Source organism: Erithacus rubecula (genome assembly GCF_903797595.1).
Source record: "Erithacus rubecula genome assembly, chromosome: 16".
NCBI lineage: Eukaryota > Metazoa > Chordata > Aves > Passeriformes > Muscicapidae > Erithacus > Erithacus rubecula.
The window spans coordinates 2,346,635-2,361,342 of record NC_136668.1 but is presented as its reverse complement, the minus strand read 5'-3'; the positions used below and the strand labels follow the sequence as shown (position 1 = coordinate 2,361,342).

General features: G+C 53.7%; 1 protein-coding gene and 1 pseudogene across 3 annotated transcripts in view; both read left to right on the top strand.

Moving 5' to 3' along the window:
* LOC306808777 (protocadherin alpha-C2-like) overlaps nucleotides 1–14,708 on the top strand; it is a 105,109-nt gene that overhangs the window by 5,131 nt on the left and 85,270 nt on the right. Inside the window, exon 1 of one of the 2 annotated variants that reach the window (XM_079319749.1) lies at nucleotides 10,243–13,026. The exons of the other annotated variant lie outside the window; for it this stretch is intronic. Coding sequence (XP_079175875.1) covers nucleotides 10,516–13,026 — 2,511 coding nt within the window. The 5' untranslated portion in view covers nucleotides 10,243–10,515. Of the gene's footprint in view, nucleotides 1–10,242; nucleotides 13,027–14,708 lie in introns of those variants that run through there. 2 annotated transcript variants of the gene reach the window in all.
* On the top strand, nucleotides 2,290–5,173 carry LOC306808868 (protocadherin alpha-2 pseudogene; annotated as a pseudogene). The gene has a single exon. The product of its transcript is annotated as a protocadherin alpha-2 pseudogene (transcript).

Genomic DNA, 14,708 nt, shown 5'->3' with positions numbered 1-14,708 from the left:
AGCAGGGTTATATTGCTGAGTTCCGGCAATGCTGAGTATTTTGGCAGTGATCCTGCATGTGGCACTGAAAAGGGCCTGGACTCTTGAGGTGGGGAGGGTGAGTTTGAGTGGAGAAGAGTGTCCCAAGGCAAATGTGGATACTGGGCAGAACACAATCTGTGCCATTGGAGAAGAGTTATGGAGTTCTCATTTAATATGGCATGGGGTGAAAAAGAATGTAAGTAGCAAAACCCCATGTGCATAGGGCTGCTCTCCTGGGATCCTGTCAGGACCTCCAGTAGTTCTGCATATTCTTGTGCTTATTTGTGCCCTGTGACATAGCTGCTTGTGACATTACCTGCCATACGTGACGGATAATGCTTGTATTTTGTGTAGAATGTTGTTTTTCAAACAGAAGGTTCTACAAATTTATATCATCACACCAGGCATCTTGGAACATGACCTTGGTTACTTCTGTGCTTTTGGTCTTATCAGGTATCAGAGGTTGTTGGTAATATGAAGGGACACTCTCTCTTGAAACCAATACTCCTGGAATTTCTTGTTCTGAAAAAGCAATCAGTGATGCTAGAGGTGAGTTGCTTGTAGCTGAAGAAAATGTGTGTGAGAGGCAAATGTACTTTGGTTCCTGTTCAGCTGTGGTATCTTCATATTGGATTGACTGAATTGCCTGTGGATTTGGAGCAGCAGTGCCTGCTCTCTTTGCTTTCCTGTTTCTGCTTGACACAAGGTGAGTATGTGGGAGCCAGGAAAAATGTAGACGTGACATGAATACATTTTTTGGCATTGATGTTGTTGGGGGTGCAGCAAATATTCTTATTAACACTGTGTTATTGTTACATTTGTGGCTTTTTGTTGGATTTGCCGTGGGAACATCAGTCAGGAAGAAGAGCTCTTCATAGACGTGTAAGAGGTATGCTGGGTAGGTGTGATGTCACTGTGCTTTGTGACATTGGGGGAGCGCTGTGCTGGGCTGTGATGGGTTTGAATTCCTGAATGAGACTCGTCAGTGTTGTTTGGAATCGTTGGAGCCTCTTTCATTGGATGCTTCAGCAGCTGTTTCTTTGGCTTTTGTGCCAGAGGGTGGTGGGACCTGTTGTGATGTAGCAGAGCTGTTCTTTGCCATCTGACTGCCTTGCTGTGCTATTGCACGTCCTTGAGAGGACTGGAGGCTGAAGAGTGTGGCCTTTACCCTAAAGGGAGGAGAATTGGCAGATACGTCGGTTGGAGGTAAGGAGAAATGTTGTTCATTGTTCTTTTTCCACAGGGATAGGAGGAGGTAGGGAAGAGAAATGAGAGCTCTGGGCCAAGGGCATATCTTTGCTTTGTGGCAGGGGTGCTGTAGATATCCTTAACGTGTTTTGTTGAATGAAAATATTGAGTCGAAGTTACAAGGATACAAGCAGAAAATATGGAAGACAATGTCAAAGCACAAAAAACGAGGAAAAAAAAAAAAAAAACACACAGAGAGAGGAGGAAGAGCAAGGAAAAAGAAGTAGAATGAAGGAGATAAAAATTACAGAATGTGATCTTTTCCCAAAGCACGTTCACGTTGTTCATTGTGAACACGGTGAAAATGTTTTGGCCGAGGCAAAACAGGAGACGAATACTCAAGGTGGAATCAGAAGAGGAGGGGGCAAAATAGGACAGCGAGAAGTAGGAAAGAAAAGAACAAGGAAAAAGAAGAAGGAAAGCGAATCGACAGAAGGGAAGAAAGAAGTAGCAAATGGAAGTAAGAAGTAAATTTCAAACTAAGGAGCTCAAGTAAAAATAAAGCCGGAAGGAAAGTAAGGGAGAAAAGTACAGGATAGAAAAACAGAAGCAAGGATACAGGCGATGACCACAACGCACCTACCTCTGCTGACAGTGCTGGATTCGGTACCTAACAGGACTCCATCACAGTCATAGCATCGAGTTCTGGCGCTGATGACTCCGATTTTGATGGTCAGTGGCGCATCGCCAGAGAAAATTGAGGACCATTCCAGTGCGGATAAAAGATACTAGGGGATGGAAAAAGAAGAGAAAGAAAGTAAAGAACGGGGAACGAGAGGACAATGACGGAGAAGTAAAAGAATTCGGAGATGGACGAAACAGAAGAACAGAACACGGTGGGAAAGTAGGAAACAGAAAGAGGAAATGGGATTTAAAAGACGGAATTGAATGAAGATAGCGAAATCAAAAAAGAAGGACGAAGTTAGAAGATATGAAGGACGGTCTCCAATGAAACAGCGAGCGATACGTAACATTAATAATAAAAAGAAAGAGAAAGGGTATGAAAAAACTACACCGGAGATGACTATTGCCGGAGCGGAGACAGAGGCGATGTGGCGGAGCGAGCGAGGCGGCGGAGCAGCGCAGGGTGTCGCTGCAGGCTCAGGAACGGCGTGTGGGCGGCTCCGCCCCGGTGCGGCGGAGAGCCCGGCTGTGAGCGCGGGGGGGCGGCGCGGGCCGGGCAGCAGAGCCGCTGCTGAGCTCCGGGCGGCGGCGGGGAGCCGTGCGGGGCCCGGGCCGGGGCCGGCAGGCACGGGCAGAGCGGCAGAGGCGAGAGCAGCGTTGGCAGGGATGGAGGAGCGCTGCCGCGCTGTGCTGCTGCGGCTGCTGGCGCTGCAGGCGGCCTGGGCGCTGGCGGGCGGGCAGGTGCGCTACTCGGTGCCGGAGGAAGCCAAGGCCGGCACGGTGGTGGGCCGCCTGGCGCAGGACCTGGGCCTGGAGGCGGGCGAGGCGGAGGCGCGGCGGCTGCGGCTGGTGGCGCAGGGCCGGCGGGCGAGCGTGGAGGTGAGCGGGGCGAGCGGCGCGCTGCTGGTGAGCTCGCGGCTCGACCGCGAGGAGCTGTGCGGCAAGAGCGCGCCGTGCGCGCTGCGCCTGGAGGTGCTGCTGGAGCGGCCCGCTGCGCGTCTTCCATGTGCAGCTCGAGGTCACCGACATCAACGACAATGCCCCCGTCTTCCCCGCCGCCCGAAAAAACCTCAGCATCGCAGAAACGACCACTCCGCCTGGGTCTCGTTTCCCGCTGGAGGGCGCGTCGGATGCGGATATCGGAGCGAACGCGCAGCTCTCCTACACACTCAGCCCCAATGAGCATTTCTCACTGGATTTACAAAAATCGAATGAACGTAGTCTTGTACCCGAACTGGTATTAACGAAATCTCTGGACCGCGAGACGATTCCGGTGCATCGTTTGGTGCTGACGGCGACTGACGGTGGCCGGCCGACTCTGACAGGCACCATGGAGCTGCTGATCTCGGTGCTGGATGCGAACGACAACGTGCCCCAGTTCAACCAGTCCGTGTATAAAGTGCAGCTGCCAGAAAATGCTACCGTGGGGACGCTCGTGGCGCGGGTGAATGCCACGGATGCGGACGAGGGAATTAACAGCGAAGTGACTTATGCCGTGACGAACTTCATTCCGCCGAGCGGAAGAGATATCATTTCTATTAATCCAAAGACCGGGGAGATTCACCTCACAGGAGCCCTGGACTTCGAAGAAGTCAGTGTATTAGATTTTCGTATTGAAGGGAGAGATCAAGGGACACCTCCACTGTCCAGTCACTGCAGTGTGGAGCTGGAGGTGCTGGACGTGAACGACAACGCGCCGGAGGTGCGGGTGACGTCGCTGTCGGTGCCGGTGTCGGAGGACGCGTCGGTGGGGACGGTGGTGGCCCTGCTGAGCGTGTCGGACCGAGACTCGGGGGAGAACGGGCGCGTGCGCTGCTGGGTGTGGCCGGCGCTGCCGTTCGGGCTGGAGGCGACGTTCGCGGGCTCGTACTCGCTGGTGCTGCGCGAGGCGCTGGACCGGGAGCGGGTGTCGGAGTACGAGGTGGAGGTGCGTGCGGAGGACGGCGGGGCGCCGGCGCTGCGCGCCAGCCGCGGGCTGCGGCTGCCGGTGTCGGACGTGAACGACAACGCGCCCGCGTTCGCGCAGGCCGTGTACACGGTGCTGGCGCGGGAGAACAACGCGGCGGGCGCGGAGCTGGCGCGGCTGTGGGCGCGGGACCCGGACGAGGCGGGCAACGGGCGCGTCAGCTACTCGCTGTGGGAGGGCGGCGCGGGCGTTGGCGGCGGCGGGGCCGCGCCTTCGAGCGGCTGGCGTGCGGCGTCGAGCTACGTGGCGCTGGACGCGGAGAGCGGGCGCCTGTGGGCGCTGCAGCCCTTGGACTACGAGCAGCTGCAGGTGCTGCAGTTCGAGGTGCGCGCGGTGGACGCGGGGGAGCCGCCGCTCTGCGGCAACGCCACGGTGCAGCTCTTCGTGCTGGACGAGAACGACAACGCGCCGGCGCTGCTGCCGCCCGCGGGCTCGGCGGCGGAGGCGGGCGCCGTGGCGGCCGAGGCGGCATCGGCGTTGGCGGGGCCGGGCTCGGGCTCGGGCACGCTGTGGGCGTGGGCGGCGTGGGGGGCGCCGGCGGGCCAGGTGCTGGCCAAGATCCGCGCCGTGGACGCCGACTCGGGCTACAACGCGTGGCTGCGCTACGAGCTGTGCGAGCCGCGCGGCAAGGGCCCGTTCCGCGTGGGGCTCTACAGCGGCGAGGTGAGCACGGCGCGCCCGCTCGACGAGGCGGACGGCCCTCGCCACAGGCTGCTCATCGTCGTGCGCGACCACGGCGAGCCGGCGCGCTCGGCCACGGCCACGCTCAGCGTCTCGCTGCTCGAGCCCGCCGAGGCGGCGCTGGCCGCGGCCGCGGGATCCTCGGCGGGCTCGGCCTCGGCCTCGGCCTCAGGCTCGCGCTCGGCCGCGGGCCTGGAGCTCGGCGCCGCTGCGGCCAGCGCGGCCACCAACGTGTGGCTCGTGGTGGCCATCTGCGCCGTGTCCAGCCTCTTCCTGCTGGCGCTCGTGCTCTACGGGGCGTCGCGCTGGGCGCCGCGGGCGGCCGTGCTCTCGGCGCCCGGGCCCACGACGCTCGTGTGCGCCAGCGAAGTGGGCAGCTGGTCCTACTCGCAGCGCCACAGCCGCAGCCTGTGCGTGGCGGACGCCGCGCCCAAGAGCGACCTCATGGTTTTCAGCCCCAACTTCCCTCCGCCGCCGCCCGGCCCCGCGCCCAAGGACTCGCAGCCGGAGCCCTCCGCTCTCCTCCACACGGTCAGTGCTCCTTCCTTCCTTCCTTCCTTCCCTTCTCTGCTCTTTCTCATCCGCCCCTTGGGTAGCTGCTGCTTGAAGGCGGGCTCAGTTTTTATTACATAGGGACACTGGGTACTTGGCGGATCGTTAAGGATGGCAATGACACCTTTTCATCTGTCACCGCCGAAATCTTGTCGCTTGCCGAAATCCCCGGCTCTTTCTGAGGGGCTTCCAGAATGTAGATATGGCAGTACCGTCGGGTAGTTGCTGTAGGCACCTGAGGTTTGGTGCTGTCAATGTGAGTTGTTCTGCTTCGGTATTAAATTACTGTCCTGTGGGACAAGGGGTGCCCATAGGTGTGAGAGTTGCAGACGACAAGGGGAGTCTGGTGCTGATATGTAGCATTTCCACCAGCGTTGGGAGAAGGATTTCAAGACAGCCAAACTCTGCTGGTGACAGTCTCGCAGGTGTTAGGTTCCATCTCACTGCCTTTGCTGACTCTTTACTGTGCCGATATTCATTTGTTTTTTTACTGAAATCTCCCCTCCTGCTCTTTAATTGTGTTCATGTGAAGATATCATGGAAGTTGGAACGTGGATATACAAGGACAAAAGTTCCCTGGAATGAGACTCATTTAGAAAATACGGTAGTTGCAGCAAAGATTTTTTACGATCTTCCCATGACCTTTTCGCAAGTATCATGTTGATCTGGTTTGTAGTATAAAGCATTCAGGTAGAAGAATATGACCCAAGATGTGTGTTTCACACCTTGATGGGTGAAATTTTAAAAAAGAGGAAATTATTAGTTGTTTTCCTGCTGCCTACATTCCCGAAGATTTGCAATTCTGATCTCAGACCTAGTGTGAATTACAGTTGTCCCTTTCTGATGTTGCTTCAAAAGTTGCATCGTCACATCAATGATCAAGACTTCAAAGGGCTTTAAAAGTGGAAATCTACTCTACTGTAATGAATGAAAAAACAAGCAAATTGCCCCACCCAAAATCAAAGAATCCCCTTTTCTCACCAATTCTCAAATAACCTTCTCCTAGACAGGCACAATCATATTAGGCTAACGTCCTCTCCACACTTTTAGTTTTTCTCTTGGAGCATAAAATCAATGCCATTGCTGTTTAGAGGGTCCAACCTCACCCTTGAAAATACTATTCCCTTTGGGGAACATTAGAAAACTTGAGGTGGCAGCAGCAGTGCATCTTCCATACACTTTGCTGAGGATACAATCCGTGGATTTTTATGGTGTGTCATTGCTGGGAAGGATAAGCATAAGTCAGGTTGAACCTTGTGATAGGAAAGGAAACTGTCATCTGTTGTATAGAGTAGGGGCTGGCCCTTATCTGATGGGGTGGGTGACCATGAGCAGCAGAATAACTTGTGTGAGGAAACTGGAAATCCTTGGGGAGACCATAGATCGTGTCATAAGAAAATATCATAAGGTTATATATTTGTCTTTAGAACATGTCTCAGAGTGGGAAAATTTTGTATAGGAAAGGGTGGGAGAAGATGGGAACAAAATGTTCTTGTTGAGGATGCTTTCCTAGGTGCTAAGGCTCTGGAGTAGGAGGCCTTCGTGATTATGAGGCAATGTGTGATACAGAAATGTCCAGAGTATCCTTTGCAGCCACGGGTCTCTCCACCAGACACTGTCTCGTATGCTGCTGCCTGCCCAGTGCAGGCCGTGTGTTGGTAAGGGCTGGTGAGATGGAGAGTGCTGAATGTTGTCTGATCAAACAACTTTTTCATATTCAAGATTTCAAGGTGTTGTGCAAGAGGAATTCTTGAACTTGCTGTCCTCGTCCTTGAGTGCCTGACAGGTGCTGGAGGATATCAATGGCACCTTTGCATCTGCTGTGGCTGGGAAATTAATATAGGATGGGAGCTCAGATTGGTTAGGGTGTGTGGCTGAGATTTGCTGGTCTGGGTGTGTGGTTCTGCCTTTGAATGAAATCATTGCCCATTGCCATGAGAAATATCCAGAGGTATGAGTTTTACAGACAATGAATTTGCTTTCTGGTGTGCAGCGTTTCCACCTGAGGTTGCTTGAAGTGGTGCAAGGTCACTCAGGCTCTTGTTGTTACTGTGCTCCAGACACCACATACCACTTTATTTTCCTTTCTATACGTAAACTGCTTAAGTGTTACTCTGGTTTGTTTTCGAAATCTTTGTCTCTTTCATCTGCAAGGGATTCGATGCAAAATGGCAACTAGAACTTCAAGGGAAAAGGTTTCACATTTTGTCCCATTCTGGTTTCTTCAAAGGAGTCAGTAAGAAAGTAGGGAAGGCAGTCGGTACTTTTGCTCTGTTCATTTTTTTGAGTTATCTTCTTGCTTTGCGTAGCAGCATAAGTTTTCAGGCAGAGGAATATGCTGTGAGATAAGTGTTACACCAAAGGGAATTATTGTGCCCAGAGCTAAGTTTTATAGAGGAGTAATTTCCTTTTCTGCTGCCCATGTGGCCCTGGTTGAGAATTTGTGTAGGTGGCTCGTGATACATTTTGAAAAACACAGCGAGTTTGATGTTATTTCAAAATTTCCATGGAGTGCCACATTGTTCCAAAAGCTTACTGAGGGTTCAGGACAGGCCAGAAAGTGCAAATCCATCAGTAGTTGATTAAACGCTGCTAAATGCTGTCTCCTGGCCCTGGGATGCAACAGCCCCAGATAATTTCTTCTAGTTTTAACCTGAAACGGTGTCCACATTAGCAATGGGATGTTGTTTTGTTGTCATATTGTTGAGATGTGTGTAGCTGCATGTCAAACATTGCACAGCAGCACAGTCCTGGTGTTCCATGGTGGAAATTCTTCCACCAATTTTATATCACTGTTGCTGCTGTTTATGGGCATTTGGTGGTGTTCTCTTGAGTAATAAATCCATGTGGACTGGGATCAGAGCTCACAGCTCCAATCACAGAATCTCTAATATCTCAAATGTACAACTCAGTTGTATTTCCATTTGACATTGCTGAAATGGCAAGAAAATTCCGGGTGAAGTTCAAAAAGCAGGAAAGTCTGTTTGCTAGACAGTGGGTGGCTGTGCAGACCTTTGTATACTCCTAGTGCTGATTATGGGGGAAGATGAGGATATGCAAAGGCCTGGGTCATGCTCACAATGGGGTTTGCAGCTGGAGCTTGATGTTAAGGTGGAGCAGTGTCTGAGTATTCTGGCAGTGGTCCTGCAAGTGGCACTGAGTAGCATCAGGAAATGCATCAATGCAGGCAGAGTGACCATAAATAGAGGACAGTCTTGAGTGATGGGAATGGAGATCCTGGGTAGAATATAGTCTACATCATTGGGGAAAAAGTCGAGAACATTTCCTTAGATGTAGAGATGCCATTTCCCATGGCATGATATGCAGGATTCCCGTAGAAAATCTCTGCAAAGGTCCCAGCAGAGAATGCTGCTCATCCAGGACGCTTTCAGGACTTCCAGAAGTTCTGCATATCTTATGGTGCTCTTGTTCTTCATGATAGTCCTGTTTGAACATATCTGCTTTGCTTACCTTCAATTAGTTGCTGTTGATTTGGAATGTTGTTGCACAAAGAGGAGCTTTTCGAAATGTGGATGATGATGCAGAACCACCTCAGAACCTCTCCTTGACTGCTTCTGTCCTGGAAAAGGAAAGACAGAAGAGTGGGATGTTCAGGGATTCTTTCCCTCCTTTCTCCAACCTTGCCCATCCTTGTGTTTTGTTTTCTTTCTCTCACATGTGCATGGTGTTGGTAAGAGTGGATAAGGTGCAGACTGCTGAATGTTGCCAGCTGTCAGGTGTCGGTTATTTGGGCCATTTCCCACCATTGTGGGGGAAGTCTACTATGCTCTACTGAGATAAATTTCATTTTGAGAGAATGTCCTTAGCTTTCAAGTGTTCTTCCTTGCTTCTCCTGTGATAGAAGTGCATAAGGGACACTCTGCACTGTCCAGTTTCTGCAGAAAAATCAGGAATTTTTGTTTCTGTTCAGCTTGCCCAGAAAAACGGATATTGTTAACTGAAAATATAATTTCAAATCAATACTCGTGTTCCCAAAATATTGTGTTTTGAGAATACCAAATAAATGATGCTACAGGTAAGTCACTCACATATAAAGTTATTAACCTGAAGGGTAAGTGTACTTTTATTCCTTTTCAATTTGTATTGACTAAATATTGAGTCTCTTGGGTGAGCACAGCACCACCGTCTGCACTTGTTCTTTTGCTGCTGATTCCAGGCATAGCCTGAGCGTGTGGCAGCCAGCAGGGATGAAGGAAGGATCATTATCTATATCGTGGCGTTGCTGTGTTGGGAGTTAGGGGGATGTTCTTAGTGAAAATATCGTGGTCTTACCTTCATGGCTTCAGTCTGGCTGTGTGTCAGGCTGTTCGTGCTGATGGAACTGAGGTGTTTGGTGGGGACTCCTGTCCCGGGATACCGAGGCTCTTGATGTGTTTCTGTGACACTGCATGCCTGCCTGAAAGGGAAAGCAAGAGACTGACATTCATTGTACAAGTGGAAGATGAGGCACAGAAACAGCTCTTCACGGAGATAGAGGAAGAGCACTTGGAAGCTGTGGTTGCTTTTTCAGTATTCTGAAAGGATTTTTTGTAGTGGCCATGTATGCACAACTCTATGGGGGCTCGATGGTCATGAATTCTGTTCTTATGTAGAAGAGCTCTTCTCTGCCATATGATGCTATATACACAGAAAGAGGAAAAGGAGAATAGGAAAGAGAAAGAAGAGAGTTGGACAGAAACATGGATGAGTTTACTGGCATGTCGCAGATGGTACGGCCGTAAATAAAAAGAGAGAAGGTAAAAAAGGGGAATATAAAAGGAATGAGAGAAGACAGGAAAGCAAGAAGGAATTGCTATAAAGGAATAATAGAAGGAGATTACTAAAGATTAAAAATGGCAAAGAGAAGGAAGAAAACAATAGCAGAGGAGATGAGAAGTACTCACTGACCTTACATCTAATGTCTGGGAGGAGCTGGTTCCCAATAATCACCGCCTCGATTGGGACACTGCCGTCTGCCACTGATGCAAGGAAAGAAGTTTTGGAGGATGTCACTGCTCTTCTCTACAACTGGGCACCGGAAAAGACTTGCGAGTGACAAGGAGGACGAAGGAGATGAGCAAAGAAAAAAAAAAAAAAAAAAGATACAATAATGAAATTAAAGACAATCAGGGTCGGAAGACAAGCCTGGAAGAGATGTTCATCTCGGAACAGATGCGCGGCCGCTATTGCGAGGAGTGTAGGGCGGCGGAGCAGCGCAGAGTGTCGCTGCAGGCTCAGGAACGGCGTGTGGGCGGCTCCGCCCCGGTGCGGCGGAGAGCCCGGCTGTGAGCGCGGGGGGGCGGCGCGGGCCGGGCAGCAGAGCCGCTGCTGAGCTCCGGGCGGCGGCGGGGAGCCGTGCGGGGCCCGGGCCGGGGCCGGCAGGCACGGGCAGAGCGGCAGAGGCGAGAGCAGCGTTGGCAGGGATGGAGGAGCGCTGCCGCGCTGTGCTGCTGCGGCTGCTGGCGCTGCAGGCGGCCTGGGCGCTGGCGGGCGGGCAGGTGCGCTACTCGGTGCCGGAGGAAGCCAAGGCCGGCACGGTGGTGGGCCGCCTGGCGCAGGACCTGGGCCTGGAGGCGGGCGAGGCGGAGGCACGGCGGCTGCGGCTGGTGGCGCAGGGCCGGCGGGCGAGCGTGGAGGTGAGCGGGGCGAGCGGCGCGCTGCTGGTGAGCTCGCGGCTCGACCGCGAGGAGCTGTGCGGCAAGAGCGCGCCGTGCGCGCTGCGCCTGGAGGTGCTGCTGGAGCGGCCGCTGCGCGTCTTCCATGTGCAGCTCGAGGTCACCGACATCAACGACAATGCCCCCGTCTTCCCCGCCGCCCGAAAAAACCTCAGCATCGCGGAATTCACCACCCTGCCGGGGTCTCGTTTCCCGCTGGAGGGCGCGTCGGATGCGGATATCGGAGCGAACGCGCAGCTCTCCTACACACTCAGCCCCAGCGAACATTTTACACTCGATGTTAAGTCGCCTGATGAAAACAGGAAGTCTCTATTTCTGGTTCTGGCGAAGTCTTTAGACCGCGAGACGATTCCCGTGCACCGGTTGGTACTGACAGCGACTGACGGGGGCCGGCCGTCTTTGACGGGCACCATGGAATTGGTGATATCGGTGGTGGACGCAAACGACAACGCGCCCCAGTTCAACCAGTCTGTGTATAAAGTGCAGCTGCCGGAGAACGCAAAAGAGGGAACGCTCGTGGCGCGTGTCAATGCCACTGATGCGGACGAAGGAAGTAATAAGGAGTTTTTTTACAGCATCTTGAGTTCGATTCCTGTTGGTAACAATGAACTGTTTACCATTGACACCAAGACGGGGGAGATCAGATTGAGGGGTCCTTTGGACTTCGAAGTCGTTCGTTTACACGAGTTGCAAATCGAAGCGACAGATAAAGGAACACCCCCGCTGTCGGGTCACTGCAGCGTGGAGCTGGAGGTGCTGGACGTGAACGACAACGCGCCGGAGGTGCGGGTGACGTCGCTGTCGGTGCCGGTGTCGGAGGACGCGTCGGTGGGGACGGTGGTGGCCCTGCTGAGCGTGTCGGACCGAGACTCGGGGGAGAACGGGCGCGTGCGCTGCTGGGTGTGGCCGGCGCTGCCGTTCGGGCTGGAGGCGACGTTCGCGGGCTCGTACTCGCTGGTGCTGCGCGAGGCGCTGGACCGGGAGCGGGTGTCGGAGTACGAGGTGGAGGTGCGTGCGGAGGACGGCGGGGCGCCGGCGCTGCGCGCCAGCCGCGGGCTGCGGCTGCCGGTGTCGGACGTGAACGACAACGCGCCCGCGTTCGCGCAGGCCGTGTACACGGTGCTGGCGCGGGAGAACAACGCGGCGGGCGCGGAGCTGGCGCGGCTGTGGGCGCGGGACCCGGACGAGGCGGGCAACGGGCGCGTCAGCTACTCGCTGTGGGAGGGCGGCGCGGGCGTTGGCGGCGGCGGGGCCGCGCCTTCGAGCGGCTGGCGTGCGGCGTCGAGCTACGTGGCGCTGGACGCGGAGAGCGGGCGCCTGTGGGCGCTGCAGCCCTTGGACTACGAGCAGCTGCAGGTGCTGCAGTTCGAGGTGCGCGCGGTGGACGCGGGGGAGCCGCCGCTCTGCGGCAACGCCACGGTGCAGCTCTTCGTGCTGGACGAGAACGACAACGCGCCGGCGCTGCTGCCGCCCGCGGGCTCGGCGGCCGAGGCGGGCGCCGTGGCGGCCGAGGCGGCATCGGCGTTGGCGGGGCCGGGCTCGGGCTCGGGCACGCTGTGGGCGTGGGCGGCGTGGGGGGCGCCGGCGGGCCAGGTGCTGGCCAAGATCCGCGCCGTGGACGCCGACTCGGGCTACAACGCGTGGCTGCGCTACGAGCTGTGGGAGCCGCGCGGCAAGGGCCCGTTCCGCGTGGGGCTCTACAGCGGCGAGGTGAGCACGGCGCGCCCCCTCGACGAGGCGGACGGCCCTCGCCACAGGCTGCTCATCGTCGTGCGCGACCACGGCGAGCCGGCGCGCTCGGCCACGGCCACGCTCAGCGTCTCGCTGCTCGAGCCCGCCGAGGCGGCGCTGGCCGCGGCCGCGGGATCCTCGGCGGGCTCGGCCTCGGCCTCGGCCTCAGGCTCGCGCTCGGCCGCGGGCCTGGAGCTCGGCGCCGCTGCGGCCAGCGCGGCCACCAACGTGTGGCTCGTGGTGGCCATCTGCGCCGTGTCCAGCCTCTTCCTGCTGGCGCTCGTGCTCTACGGGGCGTCGCGCTGGGCGCCGCGGGCGGCCGTGCTCTCGGCGCCCGGGCCCACGACGCTCGTGTGCGCCAGCGAAGTGGGCAGCTGGTCCTACTCGCAGCGCCACAGCCGCAGCCTGTGCGTGGCGGACGCCGCGCCCAAGAGCGACCTCATGGTTTTCAGCCCCAACTTCCCTCCGCCGCCGCCCGGCCCCGCGCCCAAGGACTCGCAGCCGGAGCCCTCCGCTCTCCTCCACACGGTCAGTGCTTTTCCCTTTCCCGGTCTCTTACCCCTCCCCTGGACAGTTGCTGCTTGGTGTTGAACTCCGCCCTCTCGGCATAAAGGGCAGTCTATGTTTCATGCTCGCGTCCCGTGTGACTGTTGGTTACATTATCGCGCTGCTTTAAGGTCTGTTATGTGTACATCACAGCAGGTTTTTTTAAATGCCCCTCTGGTCTTCTCTCTTCATCTCACATATTAAAGAGGTGAGTTCTGCAAAATACTTCGATCTTTACGCGCACTTTGCAAAATTGAATGAAATACTTATTTGTATTGCAGCATCTCGTAAGTCTTGTCTTTTTGGTGGCGCTGAGAAATGGTGTTCATATATATGTCCCTTTCTTCTCTGTTTTGTACTTTTAGAACCTTCATTCGCTTTTTAAGAATCAGTCACAGTCTCTCTTGGGGCAACATGTTTTCTTGTCTACTCACCTTTGTAGTCCTCTGCATTGAAAATATTTTGTCATTTTCCTACCTGATTGTTCATAATCTTCAACTCTTTCTGCAGTTCTTTTCAGCAGACCTGTGTTTGAACTCTGCTCCGTAGGTTGATATCTCTTCTAATCTTTGATACATCACTCTCCGTGAGTTTCTGAGGTCTCCTCAGGAGTTTTTAAAAGGAACAATTATTGATAAAGATCTCTCTCTCTCTACAGTGTTTACCTTATCTTATTGATGTTATCAGATCTGGTTTTCTTTCATCTGTGGAGTTAATCACGGCTCTGCGTACCTATTTCAGTCTTTCATTTTGAATGGATTATCTTCACTTGCCTACATTTACCTGTCTTATAGGCGAGGCAGTTCTAGTGAATTTCTTCTTTTGACTGCTGTCAGTTGCTGGTTTCCAGTCTTCTCTTACTCAGAATTCTGCCTTCCTTTTTGGTTCGCCTCTGAAACAGAAATCTTTATATTCACCCTGCATAGCATATATTGGCTTGTGAAGTACTACAGAATTTCTATGGACATGAGAAAGACAGATGCCTTCACGTTTCCTCCTTCTAAGTATGATTTAAATGCAGTTTCTAGTGTAAGGTTCTTAATTGCCGAAGAACATGAACAGAAGTAGATATCAAAATGTGCAGCTGTAGTGCTAGACCGAGGAAGACATATTGGTAGAGGACTGGTTTTTTGTGGATTAATGTACTTGTAGAAGCAGCTCAGTTTGCTTTCTGACTTGGGTAGTCCCATGTACCCAGCAGTCGTAGGCATTGTATTTCTAGGATGTTGTGGAGTTTTAATATTATCTTAGTCTTACTTGTGTTTACTTAATTTTATTTTTCCCTTCCCTGAGAATATTTTTAAAATAAACTGATTTCTTTTTTGTCTCATTGAGTGCTTGCCTTATGATGATCATGTGAATATGATGAATGAGGCTGGAAACTCCCGATTTCCACACAGAGTGGCTTAGCTTGACTTCATCATGTGATGTGTTGGCAATTGTGAGTGAAAGCCATGCTGCCTAATAGTGCTCTTTTATTTCAGAGTCTGTGCCCCTTCCCATCGCCGTGGTTTACTGTCTTGTAGTTTCTTGAGGTCAATTTTAATTTGCTAGAAAGCTGTGAGGCTTCAGGTTTTGTTTATTTCTGCTTTCACAGAAATGGGTACACAAATGTTGGCAATACAGTGGAGATTTGAGAGGATGGAAAAAAACCTGTTTGCGTT